Raw genomic sequence first — 21,319 nt, forward strand, 5'->3', positions numbered from 1 at the left:
ATGAACTACCAGACGCTTAGGTAATCATATTTCCATCATAAAAGATATTATATTATAATGCTCATATGCGACTCATTTTGCGCCGTCATTACCACTTAAAAAGCGTCTCACTAATCTCATTATAAGCCTCCCGTTCTTATCAAAATAAGAAATCGAAAGGTGTGTGTTGGTTATCAGTGAAACAATTTGATAACAACTAATTTAATATAACACCTCCATCAACATTTAAATTAGCGTATCAATCAGTATCTCATTTGATATCACCCAAATCAATTTATTTATGTAATATAACGGAAAACGGTGCATGTATCGTTAACTAACGAAAACCTATTTTGAAAGAAAAGAAATGAAATTATGTCTTCTGGAAGTGATAAAAGAAAAATACGAAACTTGTAACTTGCTATCAATGCAGAGTAAAGAAATCAATGAAAAAGCAAAGGATATGGTGATAAATAAGTTTTTATTGTTACCTGAAAATTTAGTCTATTCAATTGTAAAAACCATTAATACGTCGTTATTACCAAAGACGTCGATGGTATTGTATAACGAAATAATCACATTCGATTACAAAGGCATAATGAAGCGTATATAAGAGAAATTCGTAGTGGATTTTAAAAATCAAACAAATCAGAATATTTTAAACACAATGAATAATTGTGCAGTGAACGGGTAAATATTTATTCCTATTTTAAAATTATTAAGCGTTAAATTATGTATGTTATTTTAGAAATAATACCAATTTAAATATAATCAATGTATCAAGGAGATAACGACAATGATGAAGAGTATCCTAACAACGATGTAATGAATTCATTTGAACAAAATGAAAAATGGGGATGCTGTAACGACTTTTTTGATTTCATGGATGAAAAAAATTACAGTAATAATGGAGAAAAAAATCCTGAAAACATTTGAATGTATCATTTGTAAAAATGTTGTTTATGAAATTAAAATAAAAAATATTATAATCTCATACTTGTTGATTATTTTATAATGATCTCAAATTATAATTTCTCACGATGCATAATATTTTAAGAATAAAAATTAAACGATATCAGATGGTACGATGATTAAATATCTAATAGACTTTTACTTCATGTAAAATAGAAGTTACATAGTGAGCATTTAAATAAAGTGCCATCAGCAAATTCCAAAATGAAAATACTACCAAGTAAATTTCAAAACCGTTAATCATCTCTTGTAATCCACTCCAGCAAATATTTTGAAAGTGTCAATAAATTTTTATCCAATCGCAGAGTAATTAAAAATGATAAATCATCATTTAGAAATCATGCTATAAAATTGAACGAGAGTCTGTGTGTCTCGGTCATCGAGTTAAAAGANACGAGAGTCTGTGTGATCACGGTCATCGAGTAAAAGGGTATAAGCGAAGAATTTTTAAAAATTACTACATAATATGAAAACTGAACCGCTGTCTCCAGTACTTGGTGAATACGAATTTGCTAATATTCTAAACAATATAAAAATTTAACAATTTTCACAAGATATGGTAAGTCATTTTTAATTCTCTATGTATGTTTTGTTAATTCAATTACTCTATTTTCACAGTCTCAAGAATTATTGCCTGATATTTGGAGTATGGTTGAATATTGCATAAATATCGAAAATCGACCACAACCCAACCCAATCCAATATTCCATGATTGACGCAGAACAAAATCAAACTAGGATTCATGATAAGGTATGTGTTTAGTATATTTGTTTTATTATGATTTAATTATAATTATAGAATCAATTGTATAATGACGGCGCTTGTATTCATTCCGGTTCACATTCGTAATATATATATTATATTATTATAGGTGATCATATTTCCATTATCAAAGATATTACTATACTATAACACTCATAAGCATTTGTATTTTATGAGAATAATTGCGACGCCGTCTGTGTATAATTAATATCGAATATATAGCCACCATTTCTAAAAAATAGTAGTACTAATACTATACTGATTACTATATATCTAGTAGGGTAAAAAAGTAGTGTTATATCTTAATTCATAAATTATAATATAATATATGATTAATTAGATGTTAGACAATATTAAAGTGATGACACTATGTCGGTTTACCGAACAGCATACCATGTTTTCCTGGAATCGTATGATCTCGATTCAACAAGTCTGAACATGTTTAAACCTGACTGAACGCGTTCAAATCCCTGTACATGTCTGTTTGAAGNTACTGTACGGTGGTACCTTTGATGTTGGAAATATGCTTACCTAAGCGTCTGGTAGCAGATGATAAAATTCTTAGGCATTACTTGTACATTTGATGTTGGAAACATGATCACCTAAGAGTCTGATAGCCGACAATAAAATTCTTAGAAATTATTTGTACATTTAATATTAATAACACACAGAGAGCGACGCAATTGTTCTCATATAAAATTACAGACGCTTATGAGCGTTACACTATAATTATACCTTTGAAGTTGGAAATATGCTTACCTAAGCGTCTGGTAGTCGATGATAAAATTCTTAGAAATTATTTGTACATTCGATGCTAGAAATATGCTTACCTAAGCGTCTGGTTTACGTTGGGTTTCATCCTCTCCCCCCTTCCCACCGTTAGGTTAGTTTACGTAAGGTTTTGTCGTTCCCCCCCCCATTACATTAGGTTAGTTTACGTTAGATTTAATCCCCCCCCAGGGATCGCCCGGGAGAAGCGGACAATGCTCTGCATACGCTCTTCCGGTGCGAAGCGTGGGCCAACGAGCGGGAGAACTTGGAATCCCGCTCGGGGTCCGCGTTCGGTGTGGGGTCCATGGTGGACCATATGCTGAGAAGCCGGGAGGGGTGGTCTCTGGTTCAGGCGTTCGCCGAATCGGTGATGAGCCAAAAAGAGGAGGCCGAACGCCTGAGGCAGAGACTGCCCAGGGTGGGAGTACCTGCGGCGTCGGCTAGACTGGCGCCGTAGGTGCTGGTTATATGTGTTTTATGTTTTTTTATGTTGGTTTGTATGTTCTGTGAGTTATTTTGCCCATCCCTCGCAAAGTCCTGCCCCCACCTCCACGTGGTGCAACCTGGGCAACGGATCCCGACTTTTGGGATCCGGCTATTGGGGGAGGCCACACCACGTTGTGAATCAGCTCTTGATTAATTTCGGCCTGATTCACAACGTGGTGGTGTGAATTTGAGACGGCGTGGGCCGCCCTGAAGCAATACCTCGCGGTAGTTCCAGGGCGGTCCACACGATGCCGGATTGTGGAAAAAAAAAAAAGATTTAATCCCCCCGTACACTTCCTCCACAGCAAGGAAGACGAGTGGGTGAGGGGGGGGGGGGGGAAGCTCTCTCTATATTACCCTACTTATGGGAATAACTCAACTCATATTGCAACAAAAAGTTACCAACTGTGATACGCATAATTTGTTCGATACTGATATAACGGAGTTTAAATATTAAACTAGTGAAACAAAAAGAAAATTAGAATCAAAAATGCATAATAATGTACACAATATAGAAGAATTTATAAAAGAAAGATATATGTTAAGATTGATTTGGAAATATTTCAGTAACAAAATATTGATATCGTAGGACATTTTTCAAAAGATTGGTTACCGATATTGAATAATTTTTCACAGCTTACATGTATAGAAAAGTTGTTTCGTACGAGGCAACTAGACCGGGGCCGCCCTGAAGTAGTACCTAATGGTAGTTCCAGGGCGGCCCACAACTAAGCCGGTCGCTGAAAAAAAAAAAAAAGGTAACTAGACCGTAGGACGGCTAGTTGTGCACCTCATTAGAATACCATTTTACCTTAAGCTTCTTTAAATCATTATTATTATAGTGGGAGAAGGGTCATCTGGGAGGATGACGGCTAACAACACATCCTACAAGTAACGAGAATAAACAATAATTAAATAACAAATAACGACATATATTAAAAGTTCTTCAAAGAGTATCTTAGATTTAAGGAGTAACGGGGTGCCCTTAAATACTAATGGCCGGCGAAACGGCATAAAAAAAAATAGTTAGATTAAATTAAATAAATAATAAATAACATTATAAAAAATATAAAACTCAGCTGAATATATGAAGTTGTTAATAATGATGAGTGGACTGTATGAGATCTTGTGGTAATGGTGTCGAACATTTGAGTATGTTGAGTTAAGGTTAGTGATGAGCAAAACAAGAACAAGACCAAGACTGTCAAAGTCTTGGTCATAGTCTTGTTCTTGATAGCTCAGTCTTGGTTTTGGTCGTGCTTTGCTAACTCAGTCTTGGTCTTGGACTTGCAAATCTAGTCTTGTTCTTGTTCTTGATCTTGCCCATAAAATCTTGTTCTTTTTGTAAGTCTTGTCACAATACTCTTGCAAAATCTTGCATTCATTTATATTTGTAAAAATTTTCTACTTAAAAGGTTTAAATAACGAAGTTATCTACTTCAGTTTGTAAATTCAAATTTAATTTATATGCCATAGGATTTTTAAGTTAGAACTTAATATTAGCATAAACAATATGGATGATTTTTTTATGAATAGTTTGGGGTATTAAAAAAAAATAAACAAATAAATTAAATTATAAAAAAATAAGACGTTATTTAAACAAAGTATTTTTTTACTTAAAACTGATGGCGTGATATTGTCCGAATGGTAACGCAGCGAATGTGCGGTCGGGGGGGGACGCGATCNATTGTCCGAATGGTAACGCAGCGGATGTGCGGTCGGGGAGGACGCGATTTCGATTCTCCTAGTCGGATAATTTTTTTTGCATTTTAATTAATTTTTTTCATTGAATAATGAACATGAATATATTTATTTTATGAGTTTACCAGTCGCCGGTTTTATGTATCGATTTTTAAAACCGGTTTTAAATAATAATCGCTTTCTGTTCATAGACACAGTTTTTAAAAATTATTGGTTTTGATTAACAAAACCGAAAAAAACTGTTATAACCAGTTTTTATAAAACCAGTTTCAGTCTCCGCTTTAGAAGAAAACAAAAATTTTATCTAATTTTATCATAATGTTTGAAGCACGGAATATTTATTTTTAATATTCTTTAATTATTTAAAATTAATTAATTACAATTGAATGACAATAAAATTTGAAACATGATTGTAAAATTTTAAGTTAATCGGTAACATCAGCTCATAGGTAATATTTAATTTGAACAATACGTGTAATGAATAAAAATCAAAGTAAAATTTAATATTGTCGAATCTGTCATTAATAATCTTAACGATTTTAACCAACAACAATTTTTTTTTTTTTTTTTGCAAGAGTGCAATCTCTTGCAGTTTTATTCTTGTTGTTGCAAGATTCTTGCATTTTGAGTATTGGTCTTGGTCTTGTTCTTGCAAGTCTAGTCTTGTTCTTGGTCTTGTTCTTGTTCTTGGTCTTGCTAAAAAAGTCTTGGTCTTGTTCTTGTCAATTAAGTACAGTCTTGATGTTGGTCTTGCTGATATTATTACAGTCTTGGTCTTGTTCTTGGTCTCGTAGAAATGCAAGACCAAGCCAAGACCGCAAGAACAAGAGTAATTCTGCTCATCACTAGTCAAAGTGTAGATCCAGGTACGTAATGGCAGATGAGAACAGACCGCAAAAAAGAGACTACGGCAATGAAGTTATTTAGTAATGGTCAGGGCCCAATCACTAGTGGCATGCAAGAGCACGTAAACTTTGAGCACAAGTGTGTAATAAACCAATTAAACCAAAAATTGTTAATACATAATATATTCACTTAAATGAATGTAAGTTATAATATTTATTATACATGGTAAGTATGTATATATAATGGTAATTGTAAATTGTGGTAAATCCTTAAACATTTACTATGATCATATTAACAAAATTTGTAAAGAATAAGAAAATCTACAAATTATGTATATAAATAAGTAGAGAACCATACATTATAAATAGGGGAGCTAATTAAGAAAAGGTATTTGACGGGTTGGCTATGATCGTTTCCATCGCCGGTAAAGAAAAGCGTTCATTTTTGTATTCGTTCGTGCATTATTGAAATTATCTATTTATTAATATTTTATTATTTAATGTATGTTTGTTGCTATTGTACATTTGAAATACAATTATTTATAACCGTTATATTTCTTATTATTATAATAATTGTATTTGTGGCCAGAATTAGGTCAGATTGCTAGTTCTTCAGTCAATGCCAATAGTTAGTGTGCGTGCTAGTTTCTCTCTGGGCTGAACTATCCTTTAGTTGAAAGAGCGTAAAAGTAATCTTTACTTATACTGGTGCTTAATAAGAAGTCACCCTTCAGTCTGCTACTTTCGAGGTAAACTGTGATGACGGGCCTACAGGATATAACCCTTCTAAACCCTCTAAAAGGGTTTAAACCCTTTTAAACCCTTTTAGAGGCTCACTAATTTGATAACATTGGGCTGATATGCATATTCCGACTAGAGTACTCGGTAAAAGCCAAAAAATAAATAAATAGAAAAACTATACACAAATGAAGTCATTTAATTGGATTAAAGTAAAATAAGTTTTTTTGATTATATGATGGCTAGTTTAATTTAATTAACCATAGTAATTATTAAAATGATGTATTAACTTTTATGTGAATTATATAAAGAAAATAATCCAAAAATATAACCAATGATCCTTCTGAATTACAAGATTTAGTTTTCATTTTTTTTTTTTAATGTACTATATAGTATATTTTATTAACATCTAATTTTTTTTCCTTAAACGATGATTTTTTATAATGTTGTGAACTGGCTTTTTGCTGCATAATTGTAATTATGTAATTTAATANGCTATTTCGTTACTATGTGATTTAATATTTCTATCTTATACATGATTGGATCAATACGATTTATTTGGAAACAGTTCCGCACGAATAAAATCATAAGCCTCTTGCTATACTGATCGTTAAGTTTTAAAGCTTAATCCACAATTCACTGGTGACACACCTGTTTTTTCAATAATTTCTGGAAGAAGATATATTTCTTTTTTCATTTTTGTCTTTGTCCTTCATCTTTCAGAAAACTGACTTCATATAAATAATTTAATTTGTTGTCATTACCTTATCCATGTTTTCAAGGTTACTAAAAGTATTTTTGGATAACCCCAGACCTTTTTAACATGTGGCTACGTGTATACTAATCGGTTACAGCAACCTAAGTATTACAACCATAAGAAACTTTCTTCTCCTATTATCCTTATCCTAGCATCAGTAACAGCCACCCTTATAGTGGTCACCATTTGTTAGGTTAATATTTGTCATGTAATTATTTTTAAGAGAATTTATATGAATGGGTAAATTGTTTTGGAAAAATTAGTATTACTCAATCATTACTGTATCAAACTTCTGTATCCCGTAGACGTAAGTTTAGAACTAAGATACTATCATCAAAGCGCATGTGGCGGTATTGTAACTAGCGCACCCGTAAGTTAAGATATTGTACAAAACTAGTTTAAGTTAGATTTAGTCGCAGGGACTGCTCAGTTTCACTCCGGGGGTATGTTGTGAACTGGCTTTTTGCTGCCTAATTGTAATTATGTAATTTAATAGTATATATATAATAATCATGGGAACGGAAGCCTCTTTTGTTTTGTATAAAGTATTTACCAGGCAAGCATCTAGTCCTTCTAGAACATTCGATGCTTGCTCAGCCTTTTTCAATGCATTGGGCCTACGGCCGCCGCCGCCTGAGGCGACGCGCCAGTAGGAGTCAGCTACTCGTTCAAGAGTCATATAGTTCATAGGGTCGAACCTGGACGACTCTCCACTGAATCTTTTGTTAATTTGCTCACTGAATCTTTTATGTTAATTTGCTCACTGAATCTTTTATGTTAATTTGTTCACTGAATCTTTTATATTAATTATCAACTAATTAAAATCGAGAAGTTAATTATAAGTGTAAACATATTTTTAAATATAATAAACTAATTATCAAACGCATTAATTTTATTTTGTCTACCGTACCAACCCGGTCACAACAATAAAAACGTACTCAATAAAGTTTTGTTTACTTTTAAGAACTATGATAATCATCAAATTTATTATTGAAAACAATTATTTATTAGGATTGGTTTTAGATATGACATGTAAATGCTAAATCATAACCTATAATTATTTTTAATAAATAAAATTATGACTGGTTGATAACCAGTTTTGAATTACTACTTTTTAAATTACTGGTATTTAAAGATTTTGACTTAATGAAGAGTTTTTAGCTACTCTCTATTTTTATTATAATACATCAATTGGACACTTTCATATTGAGTAACCTACATGTCTTTGCTTAAAAGTTATATTACTCAAAATATCGTATTCGACTATTATATTGTATAAAATTAATTATAAATATTCACTTCACTTTCGAATAGTGGTAGTTTTTAGGTAAAGTTTGTGAAGTAGCATTAATAGCATTAAGCCATAAGAGATTCAAGTAGTTAAAGGGATGAAAGGATTGACCTAATCTGTTTCTAACTTTTGTACTCCGAAGTATAAATATTCAATTAAATAAAACTACTCCTAAAATTGTATAAAATAATTATTCAATTTATCATTTTTTTAGATAAATACAGCTTAGTATTTTTTATTTCCACAAGTAAATTAAATTATTGACAACATATGTAAATTAAATAAGTAAGTACATTCAATTATTAATTTTAAATTATAATTTATATACTTATGAAATAAATATTGATTTAAATGTTAATTAATAAACATCAACTTAAATTTAAATATTAAAATGTGTACTCTCATTACTTCACTAGTGAGTTTTGCATAAATTTAATTATCTAATATCAGAGTTTTATAATACACACAAAATAATACAAAAAAAAAAAATAAGTTTAATCGCGACTACTTAAAAAAGTTATTATACATTTAATTGTAAAATCAAATCGTTTGTTAAATATAAAACATTAAAAAAATGTTATTTTGTTATTATATAAACACTTTTTTTAAACGTTTTATTATTGTATAACCAATTCAACGATTTATTCCAATCACAATCAAATAGATCACGCCAATATTCGAGTCCATTTTATTTGTATTGGTATTATTGAGCAAATAGTAACAAAATTTAGCATATATTTCGTCTTAACTCAAAAAAAGTCAATGACTACGATACAGGTCTATTAATACTAGGCACAGCGCAAAAATATCGAGAGGATTTTCTCCATTAATCAATATAACAAAAATGACACCTATAAGAAAATTACGTTGTTTGTTTGATGGGGTGGGAAGACATGATCCGCGTAGTGCGAATGGTTGGGGGGATGGGATCTAGTCCCCGCGCATATCGCGCTTGGTGTGTGAAGAGGTCTTAGTTGGCCGTGAATTCCAGCTTTGCTAGGAAGGTGATACAGGAGAGTAACAAGTCCATTTCCTGTACCAGGCCGTCGTCCTCCAGTTTCATCGGTGTCTCCGGCTGCTACTCCTGCATGGTTGCTACTGCTGATGTTGGCTGTGGAGCGGCGGCCGCCAGTACTCCGTCCACATATACCCCTGACGGTCTCCTAACGACAGTGAAAGAAGCGCTTTTGTTCTTAGTGGATGTTACTATCACTGCTGCTGCTGTTGTTGTTGTTGATACTGCTGTTTATATGTTGTAGTTAGTCAGTTGGTACGACTCGGGTGTGTCAGCGCCTATACGAATACGTAAAATATCTTCTAATAAAAAAAATTCGTCCTTATATGTCACGTACGGTTTTTCGTTCGCTATGGCGATTTGCGCGTTAAATTTTTGTGACCGAAGAGAGAAACGGATCGTTGTTTTGCCACTCTCGTACCTCTCCCCCTCGTAAACGGTCAGTCACAGATCGCGTTGTTTGCATTGGTTATGGAGTAGATCTTATCTTGAGTGGCGCAGAGTGCGGTCAGACTAGACATTGGTGCATCTAATAAATTGTCATCCAGGGCGTCTTCGTCAACAGGGGGTCCGTCCGTAGGATGACGTGATAACATGTTGTGTTTGCCCGGCACGTGTGTCGTGGTGAAATTTAGGTTACACTGGTGTAGCACCCAGTGGATCAACTTACTGTTTGTGCTCTTTGCTTTGAATAGATAAGTCAGCAATGAGTTATCCATGTACAATTCGAAAAATACTATATACTGGGTTGTTCGTATGTTAAAAATGTGATGATTTTATATTTTTTATTAAAACATTTTAATAATGATTGTAGAACGATATGCGATAAAAAAAATTTCGATACTTTATGTTGTGACTGCATTAATAAGTTAATGAAATTATCATATAAAATGAATTCATTAATTAAAATAATGCAAGGAGCTGTAATAGATATTTAGCACTTATAATTTTATTTTATTTATATTTTTATAATAATAATTTTTTATAATAAACCGCATTATAATGAGAGATGGTAGATATAAAAACACCAATACATATATGAAATATTAACACAAATTAGTAGAACAATAGATTGCGCATATATCTCTCTAAATTAATTACCTAGCCAATGAGAAGCATTGTGCAAATTAAACTAATTCTCCCNGAATAGATACGTGTTTGATTGATTGCACAAGATACTGATGGTTTGTTGAAATCATTATCCTAGCACATCTAGCGGTTAAAACTGTTGGTAAAACAATAGTTTATGACATGTCACTAGGGATTGATTCTCATATTCCATTACGTTCTTTTCGGCAAGCAGTTTTTGACTCTGTAAGGTCCGTGCATCGACGAGAGTAATCTCCGATGGTGTAGCCAGCCTGTCTCTAACTCTGTCGACTCTCATATCAAATACACAATTTCATAAAATATTGATAGTTTATTGAAGTCATTACCCTAGCACATCTAGCGGTTAAAACTATTCGTAAAACAATAGTTTATAACGTGTCACTAGGGATAGGTTCTCATAAGCTATCTGATTATTTAAATTTTCATTTTAAAATATATAGTAACACATATACTCAGACACCAGGTATAAAAAGGAACTACAGTGAAGTAATATTTCAAGTTTAATAATTTGCATAATTTTACAAAAATTAATAAGTAGATAAAAGTCAGTGCTCTCTTTTATTTATATTCTTTTTACAACAAACGATCAAACTAGCCGGACACAAGGTAAGAAATTATATTTCTAAGCATGTCATAAAATTAAGGATAGACTTAAGATAAATCAAGAATAACTTTTATCGAGGGAATAATAGAATTGTTAAAGGTGGATAATTTGAAAAGTTATTAATAACTACTTTCTCACCATTCGGGTCATAATAGTGCGCGTTCAACGTAGATGTTTTAACCTGTATTATACAATTACAAAAAGAAAATAATTCAGCCATTAAGGCTTGGCGCCCAACAATTGGACAGTAGCATCTTACATGAACACACGCTGTTTCCCATTCATATAGCATGACCAATAAATATTAAGAGTCGTAAAATCCTCTTCCGTAATCATTGCACATTTCATTGTAGAATTAATATGACTCAGGTGTGGATCATCCGAATATAATTTTCCTTCAATTTACTTTTTACGACAAACCACACGTAATGGTAGTATCTTAATAAAGAGTTCATGGATATATATATATATATATATATTGTATGCTATATTTTCACCTTGTAGCTAAACGTACTTCAACAATCCGTTAACCATAACATCTATATATAACATCTACATTCTATTATTATTCCTCTTTCTTAATTATAAAAAATATAAATATCACACATATGGCCACTTATTTTATTTCCTTCATTATCCTTCATTATAATAATCTCTCTTCATTCTTTTTATTATTATAATTAATATCCTTGTTCTATACTTTTTTTTTATGACANTCATATAAAATGAATTCATTAATTAAAATAATGCAAGGAGCGTTAAACGCTTTAAACATAATGCACAATAACCGATGGATCGAAAGTAAACAAGATGCTTTATTCAGTTGTATGTTTTCTACTGTACAAAAAAATCATGAAAATATAAAAGAATATCCTTTTATAACAATAACATTGGAATCTTCAATGTCTACTTTTATTAGGAATCAATTTTTAATTGATAGTGGAAGTAAACATTGTAAATATACTTTTTATAATGAGGATGATTTGTGGCAAGAATGGAATAAAGAATATGAAACTATGACGAGCAAAGGATGTAAACTTCCTTTCTTTGATTATTTAAGTCAAAAATTGCATGATAAAATTAGGGACATAATGGTTAACAAATTTATTAAACTCGGTTTCCTATATGATATGTCTACCCAAAATATTGCTGTACCATTACAAATAGAATCAACAAATTCAGGTATGATCGATTTTTTATAAAACCAAGAATGTTTAAATAAGTCTAAAGGAATTATGTTAAATTTGATATGAACTTAATTCCATTCATTAAATATATATTTTTATTACAATCATATATAAACAATTTTTATTTTAAAAGTGCTAACTTTTTGAGAGCATATTAAAATCTCAAAAAATGAATCAACTGATAATTTATCAAAGTACATTTGATTTGCTAACAATGAATTGTGCATATTAAACTAACAGTAATATGCAAATGGTATTAATGGTCAAACTTTACTTATAATTTTGGAAAACCCATTATGTGTGCGTAATTTAAATTACGATAATATTTTATGTTTCATTAGTGTAGGTCACCCTAAAAGGTTATGTATATAGTTTTTTGTTTTTGGTATTGACACGACTTACGTCGTAATAATGTATTCGACACTGTTTTGATAGTAGAGACCCGTAGGTCGTTTTCATTGATGAGTAACAACAGACAATTTTTTAAAAGGAATCGAGTATTCGAACACAATTAATAATAATCTTCGCATAATATCGTGACACTTTGGTTGGCGTTGGCGACGCGGTTTCCGCCATAGTCCTCGAACGTCAAAAAGTTGGCAGCATTGATGAGCAACGATGTGCTGGTGCGGTTTCGGTTCGTCGTACAACACGTCCGGAGTCGGTGCCGTACATCCTCGACGTCCTTACGCGAAAAAGACTTCATGTATATTTGAGGCAGGTCGCCGTCGACACTTGCTGGACTTTGTACATATAGTATGGCCACGACTGACAAAGGTGGTGGTCAGTCAAATATTCATAATTGGGCGACGGCTGATAAAGATGGCACGAGTAGCAGGGCATCGTGTATCACGAAGCTACGCGGGGGCCGTATCAATACATTTTTAGAAAAGTTATAGTAATTTAAAGTTGAAAAAATAAAATTATTGAATTATCTGGTTGCTCTATAATTATCTTTTGATAAATGGAACTATTTGAACAATAAGTGGGATTCAATAATCATCAAAAGAAAGTATTTATATATAATTTCATTTAAAATAACAATGTTTAATTTCTTTTGATAGAATTACATCCTATACCAAATTATACAATAACCGATGAGATGTATGCACTTATGCAAACTGAATCTATTGAAGACGCAATAATAAGTAAGGTTTTATATGCAATGTAATTTATTGAGAATATTACATTCATTTTTTTCTTAAATTATGATGTTTCATAAAAATGTTATTAATGTGTCAATAAAATGTATATTTATTTTTATTAACTAAATTAAATATTAAGTTTATTGTTAGAAAAAATTATTTCTAATAGTAGATTTTTTTAATTTTTAACTGTGCATTATGGTAAATAAAATGATAGCTAAAAACTATCTTACTCTCACCTATATCTTTAAAATCTAATATCTCAAGAACTAATATTACAAAACTGCTCTCGACATGTCAACATATTATTTAGACTATTTTCCGTTTAATGGAAAACAATAATAACAGTTTAAGTTATCTATCGAAATCACAGAATCTATTCTTAAAAACAATTTTTTTTTAAATAAAATTGATATTTATTATGGTTTATGAAAAAAAAATTAATATGCACACTTTTACAATTAACACATCATTATGCTATTTTAAATTTTGAAATAAATTTATTTATAATTGTCACTAAAAACAATTATAATATAACCTGAAAATGCACAAATTATTAAAAAAAAAACGGTAGCTTAGTGGGGACGTGGCATAGTTTGGGACAAGTATAGTCGATTGGAATTACTTTGAAGGGAACAATATAGATTTAAATGAATAAACTTGTACTTTTTATTTTCTGAATAAATTCCGGAAAATTTTTGATCAGGGTGGAGAATAGATATCTGACAGTAATTAAAATCATTATTAAACAAATACGATTAAATCTATACATAGTATTCAATTTTAAGAATAAATTATTTGTTTATTTCAAAATCAACAAAAACTTCTATTTCCTTAATTATATCCTGTGCATAAATAATATGATTTATAACTACAATATATGAATAAATATTTGTTATAGTAATTAAAACTAATATAAAATTGATTTTCAATCATTTAGTATTGTAATTATTACAGAGACATAGTTGTTGTATATTTCATAAATTTTATGTAATAATTTATAATACATTTCAAAATTTACATTCAAATTTCGCATTGGATTTAAAAAAAATTTAAAAACAAAATATTTAGTTCGATTTGGGTTTGATTATAAAATGAATCTTTGGGTTCAGTTCAATATCAAAAATCAGGCTTCATTAGATTACTCTTAACATATTGTAAAAAAAAGTTGAATAATTGTATTGATCTTAATTGAAAATCTTTAATGAAAAATTAGAAGTTCCGTCAGAAAATCGTACAACGCCAGTATTCATCGACCTTCTTAACCAAGGTAAAATATTTTATCCTAAATTTATAACTATTATTACAGTTATAAATATTAATTATTTTGAATACGTATATTTCTGATAAAATTGAGCTGGATTCATAATATTGTATTATGGATATAATATTGTACGTTGGATCAATCGTCCTTTTAAATCAATATCATTTCTTTTATAGATGCATGATGTCTTTACCTATCATTTGATATATTTTTTTTATAAATCTGACACTTTATCTGCCCACAGGTTGGATTCAAAATGACAACTTTTTCACAAAAAATTAACTTTTGAAAATGTTCCAGAAACTCTGACATTTTTATATTTACCTTAAATTAAAGCTTATGTAATATGCTTTATTATGGGAAAAAAAATGTTGGTCTTTATTTTGTCTTTACAGTGAAAATATAATGCTATTTTTGTTTGAAAATTCTCGATTTTATATTTTACATTTTTAATTTTTTAATGCTATACCTTATTGAAAAATGTATGGATCAATACAATTTTTTTACGAGAAATAATATTTATATTACTCTTTCATTCGTCATACTTTTTTTTAAAGTAACACCAATTCCCTTTATGTATTTATATATTATAAATGTATATATATATATATTTATTTAATTATTCATTATTATTATTACACTTATAAATCATAAAACTTGTAATCAGGATATAAATAAAGAAATAGGAGATCATGTAGCTTTTGGAATCCATCAATTTTTTTAAATTAAATACTATCTATAGATTTGCATTGAAGCGTTTTTTTTGATAGTGATTTTAATCAGATATATCAGATATCATTATACTCGACCCAACTATGCCACACTCCACTGTGATGAGTTTTTTTAATTCAGACATAAACATTTTTAATTTCTATTTTTTGCACATACGAGGTTTTTTTACGCCTAGCGTAATATAAGTTTTGTCATAAACAATGATTCTTTGGAAATTTAATTTTGATGAAGTGATAGAAATGATAGAATAGCATTTATTTTACAGTCCTTATATTCCTTTTGAATTTGATAATCGGTATAAACAAATGTATGCATACGTACATTTGTTTATGTAAATTATTTATGATAATATCAATCACAAATTGTATACTGACAAGTATGAATTTATTTAGTGAATTATTATTTTTTGCTTCACTGTGTGTTATATTGTTACACTGAAAGTTATAATTTCTAACTATTGTATAGTAATCAGTATTCTTTGATATTTAAACTTTACCACGTTTTATGTATTTTGTAAAACACAAAAATATTTATTTATTAATTTATTCACACTCGAATTAAAACTTTATGCTGATTAACAACAAAATCATAACTTTATTGTAAAAAGATATAAGTATGTTTTAAAATAACGCAAAAAACTGACATTACTTATTTTTTTTTCATTCCAAATTCTTATCACCTAATTTCAAAGACTTAAAATGTATATAATTCTTGTTCGATATGTTTTCTTTAGCTATTGTAATAAGAAAAATAATGATTTATTTATTCACACTCAAATTCATACCTTATTTTGTAAAATAATGATATTATTTAGTTCTTGCAAAAATGCTGTAAATATATTTTAGAATAATTATAAGTGTTTATCTTTATTAAATTAAAAAAAAAAAATGTAATTATTAGGTTAAATAATCTTTAAAAAAAATGACCATAATTTTTTAGCAAATTTTACTGTAATACTTATTTTATATCCAATATTATCATCTTGCTCTAATCGTCAAATAGCCCCGTTCTAAATTATACATTTTTTATTTAAATTGCATAAAAGTATCTAGTTTCTCTACCTGTAAGGAGGAAATGATATTAAAGGGGATAATTAAAAATGACAAATTATGATAGCATATTAAACACATAGCATGTTATTGGTTTGCATTATTCATATATATTAATAAAACAATTATATAATTGTTTTGACCTCATAAGTAATTTTAACTAATATAATTTTGGCATTTCATTGATATGTAATTGTAGAGAGCAAAGATGAAAACTTAGAAGTTCTGTCAGAAAATCTTACAACGCCAGTATTCATCGACTTTCTTAAACAAGGTAAAATATTTTATCCTAAATTTATAATTATTATTACAGTTATACATATTAATTATTTCGAATACGTATATTTTTCATAAAATTGAGCTGGATTCATAATATTGTATTTGAATTTTCGGAAACACTTTTTTAATATAATATTTTATTGTTTATTTAGGATTGAATCCTAATGTCTCATCAGAAGAAATTTCAGAACCAAAGGAGATTGATAAACAAAAAATAACGATGTATAATTTTATATAAGTAAACATAACTTATATATTTAAAATAAAATTTAATAAGAAATTTCCTATTTTTGTTTGATTCGATTTTTTTTTTCACTTTTTTTACATAAAACTGTTATAACTTAAAAAAATATGAATGTATCAAAACAAATGTTTTTTTTTTATAGACAATTTGGTATTTCTTTTCTTTTTGAATATGAACCCTTACCTACCCATAAGGGGTTTCAAAATGAAAAATTGTTCAACTTAACTTTTGAAAGAGCTCTGGAAATACTAACATTTATATATATATATATATATATATATATATTAAATTAAAGCTTATGTAATGAACTTCAATATAAAAAAAAATTCGAACTTAATTTTGTCGTTATGGTGAAAAAGCCCACCGTATTTAATGAATATCATGGATCCCATCACTGTAGTCTCCCCACGTTTGAACAAATTTCTTAATTAATATTAATATTATTTTACTATATGGAAACAAACATATTTGACTATCATATAATAAAAAATGTTCTAAGAAAAAGTGTTAATAACTTCTAAAATACTATTTTANAACTCAAAAAAAAAATGCAAAATTTTAGAAGCCACAAACGGATTTGAACCTCGTACTCTAGGCGTTAAAGATCAAGGTGTTACACATTCGACAACTATTCGTTGATTTTTGTTGCATGATAAAATTGGCTATTTAAGNTCTAAAATACTATTTTATTATAACCGTATAATAATAATATTAATGCGATTTGTGAGTACTAAATATTCAAATAAATTTAATAATTTGTATGTAACTGACACGGCCACAGCGTTGTAAACTGTTTCACACCCCGCGGCTGAACCAGCTCCTTCTCAGCCATTGCACCACTAAACCGGACCGTAACACACGCGTTATCGTAGTGGTGTAAAGGCAATCAAATTGCTTTCGTCGAATACCCGTCGCAATAATACGTTTTATTAGTGATCTTCGCGACATCAACAAAATAACAGTCTGCCCATATGAACTGTCGATTGTGTTTTCCTCGTCTTATCACAAGACATCGACATTTGTATATTATTATTACTTCTGGTTTTCTTTTTCTTCTTTTGTGTTACTATTTTTTTTTTTTATTAAACGGCTTCCTTTATTTATTTATATACTGTTATATAATTATCACAATCAATGAAAAGTACAGCATTTTTTCAAGAAAAAAAATTATAAGCATTATTATATATTTTATCAAATTATTTATCAAATTCATAATTACTGCGATAATTAAATCTGAATAACCATAATATAAACTAATTAATTTTAATGAAGTTATGATTTCGCTTTTTTTTTGTTCTACTCAAGGAGTAATGGTTAGCTTATTTATCTACTTTATAAAATTGTGTATAACTTTTTTTTCATTTTAATACAATTAATTAACTATAGTTTTTCCTTTTAATAAAATAATATATAAATTAATAGTTTTAAATAATTAGGTTTAGATATGCATTATTATTATTTATTAAAAACTAGAATATTTATCCACTCGTCTGTATGTTTGGCATAAAGTTAATAAAATTAATAATACTTGTATTCGCGCACCACAGACACGAGTTTGCGATACTGTAAATGATATCATCGCAACTACACTGATAGCATGCTACAAAAAAGTAAGTGTGCGGCCTATAGATTAGAGATGTACCTAGATTTTGAAAACAAGTAATATAGAAAAGAATATCTTTTCCTGTACGTGGTACATAAGATTGATCTCAATAGAATCATAAGTGAAAAAGTAGTCACATAATCGGAGTGAGAATTAGAATTCACCAGTTGAACTGGATCCAATATAATTTAATGGAGTTGAGTCTATCAGATAAACAAGATCATCGAGACCCAGTACCATCAAGAACTACCACAAAGAGAAGGTCATTGAATGCGGCATAACGTTGTCACCCCATATCTTGTGAGCTGTATCAATTAAATGTTTAATGTATAAATATATATATATATGTGTGTGTGTGTTTAATTAAGTTAAGTTTCTGGGTAAAAGACAAACAGGGGTCAACTGCTATAAGAAAAGAACCCTTGTGTCAACATTTGGTAGCAATAAAGCGTGGTCTTTGGATTTGTTGGACAACAGAAAATTAAGTATTAAGTTATGGTTAATTAGCTTAAATCACCAGGTTACTACTTGTTATTAAAATATATATTAGTTATTTGCTTAATTAAACTAAAAGTGTCTTTAAGTATTAGTTATTATGGTAATAACGTTTTAATTATAGATTTTATGAGTATGTTACTTTAACTATCAAATAAATTGAATAAGACATTGGAGGTTAGACTTCAAGGACATGATACATTTAATGGTATTTTAGTTGCCTATTTAAAAGTTCAAGGAGTAAGACATTATAAGTTGCCTACATATTGGATTTCGGCTTACTTGCCTTTTTTTGCCTTTAACTTGAATAATATATTTATTTATTTTGAAAAATAATTTAAGTATAATTTATTATATGTAGAATGTTATCTATACATGGTTTTTAGAAAACTTATTTAGAGAATTTCATTGCATTAATTGTTATTATTTCTTTAGTTTAATTATTTAAAGGACAATCTTATACAGGGTGGTTTTTTTAATAACACACTATTCTTAAATTATTAACTATTTAAAACTTTTTTTGTTCATCCCTTATGCCTTGTAAGGGGATCAACATTGTTTTTTTTTAATGGGAACACATATTTTCAATATAATAAAATGTTTGGATTTTCAACTCAATAGTAAATGGCATTTGAATATTTAGTATATCTTTATTTGTTTATTAGATATAAACACCTAAAGTTTCAAATTTTTGAGTTAATATCCATGTATAATTCACAAGGGATTACAAATACAGGTAGCTAATTGATTTTTTATGACATTGATATTAGCAGGTATACAGCATTGTTATTATCATTGGTAGTAAGGCACATTGTTGTGACTTTATAAATACATTATCTGACAATACAGAAAGTATAACTATTGATAGTCATAATTGATAATAAACAATCCGTGACTGTGATAGCAATGTCATAAAAATTCTCTTAGTTTATAGAATATAAACCCCTTATAGCCTCACTTCAATGATCGATCTGTTCAGAGCTTCTTTCATGTTTCGCTATCACTAAGATGTTGGTCTCAAGGAAAACCCCTTGTGATGATGGGAGAATGTTCGCGCATCATAGAGACAAGTTGGCGATACTGTAAATGATATCATCGCAACTACACTGATAGCATGCTACAAAAAAGTAAGTGTGCGGCCTATCGATTAGATATGTACCTAGATTTTGAAAAAAAGGAATATAGAAAAGAATATCTTTTCCTGTTCGTGGTACATAAGATTGATCTCAATAGAATCATAAGTGAAAAGGTAGTCACATAATCGGAGTGAGAATTAGAATTCAACAGTTGAACTGGATCCGATATGATTTGATTTAGTTTAATAATGCTCAATTTTATTTTAAAACATTTTCCTCATTGATTTCATTCATTGATGATACATTTTAGTAATTACTTAGATCTATCATAGGTGTAGTACGTTAATTCTGATGTTACGACCCAGCAACAGTTAAATAAAGTCAGTTCAATACGAAAACTATTAAATCATAGTATACTTTTCAAATTATAAGATTTAGAATAGGATGAACGCCTTTTTATTTGCGACGCTTTTAAAACTCAAAATTTTTTATTTTTATGTTTGTTATAATTTATTTAGTAATTTAGATATAAAAAAATAATATTATCTATTTGATAGTGTCTAAGTGGTTCTATAAACTTACAAATAAAATTTACCAATTATTCATTAGGAATAAAACAATTAAAAAAATTCAACTATGATTGTTCCTAATTTATAATAATAATAATAATGAGCAGTAAACTAATCTGCATGATAAAATTGATTTATAATTTTTGATACATGACAAGCATTTACTAGACATATCATAATAAGACTTAACATAAAGGTTTCCAACTGCATGTTTTTGATTAAATTATCTTATGAAAAATTTATCAAATATATCATACAGGTAATTCATTAAAAATAAGACACTCATTTGCTGAAAAAGTATTGAATACATTTGTATAAACTTTTTGGCTAAACTAAACAAACCTAATTACACTTTGTAAGACATGGTACGTACCTATTTCTTATTTAATGGGATCACTATGATAGCATACAATTTCAAAAACGTGTATAAACACGTTTCACACTTTGTCCTTCAATAAGTTAAGAAAAAATTCAATATTTGTTCGCATAAAATATTATTTTTTAAATTTATACCTTATAATTTTGAATTCAATAGAGAACATCACAATAGTCCTAGCTTATATCGATAGCTAATAAAGTTATGTTAATAACATGCAATTTTGGTATTAAAATTTATGATTTACGATTTTATTTTTTCAACTTTAA

At 29.1% G+C, this 21,319-nt stretch overlaps 1 protein-coding gene across 2 annotated transcripts; it reads left to right on the forward strand.

Moving 5' to 3' along the window:
• The first annotated feature begins 11,753 nt into the window (after nucleotides 1–11,753).
• Nucleotides 11,754–16,985, forward strand: LOC126906712 (uncharacterized). 2 transcript variants are annotated; one of them, XM_050687466.1, is made up of 5 exons: nucleotides 11,754–12,213; nucleotides 13,283–13,366; nucleotides 14,580–14,633; nucleotides 16,608–16,682; nucleotides 16,840–16,985. In XM_050687466.1, exons 1-5 carry the CDS (start codon nucleotides 11,757–11,759, stop codon nucleotides 16,923–16,925), a joined length of 756 nt encoding a protein of 251 aa, XP_050543423.1. In that variant the 5' UTR covers nucleotides 11,754–11,756; the 3' UTR covers nucleotides 16,926–16,985. The 2 variants fall into 2 exon arrangements, with proteins under 2 accessions (XP_050543423.1, XP_050543424.1); XM_050687467.1 differs by lacking the exon at nucleotides 14,580–14,633.
• The last annotated feature ends 4,334 nt before the right edge of the window (nucleotides 16,986–21,319 follow it).

Source organism: Daktulosphaira vitifoliae, unplaced genomic scaffold (genome assembly GCF_025091365.1).
Source record: "Daktulosphaira vitifoliae isolate Bord-2020 unplaced genomic scaffold, ASM2509136v1 Scaffold_5, whole genome shotgun sequence".
NCBI lineage: Eukaryota > Metazoa > Arthropoda > Insecta > Hemiptera > Phylloxeridae > Daktulosphaira > Daktulosphaira vitifoliae.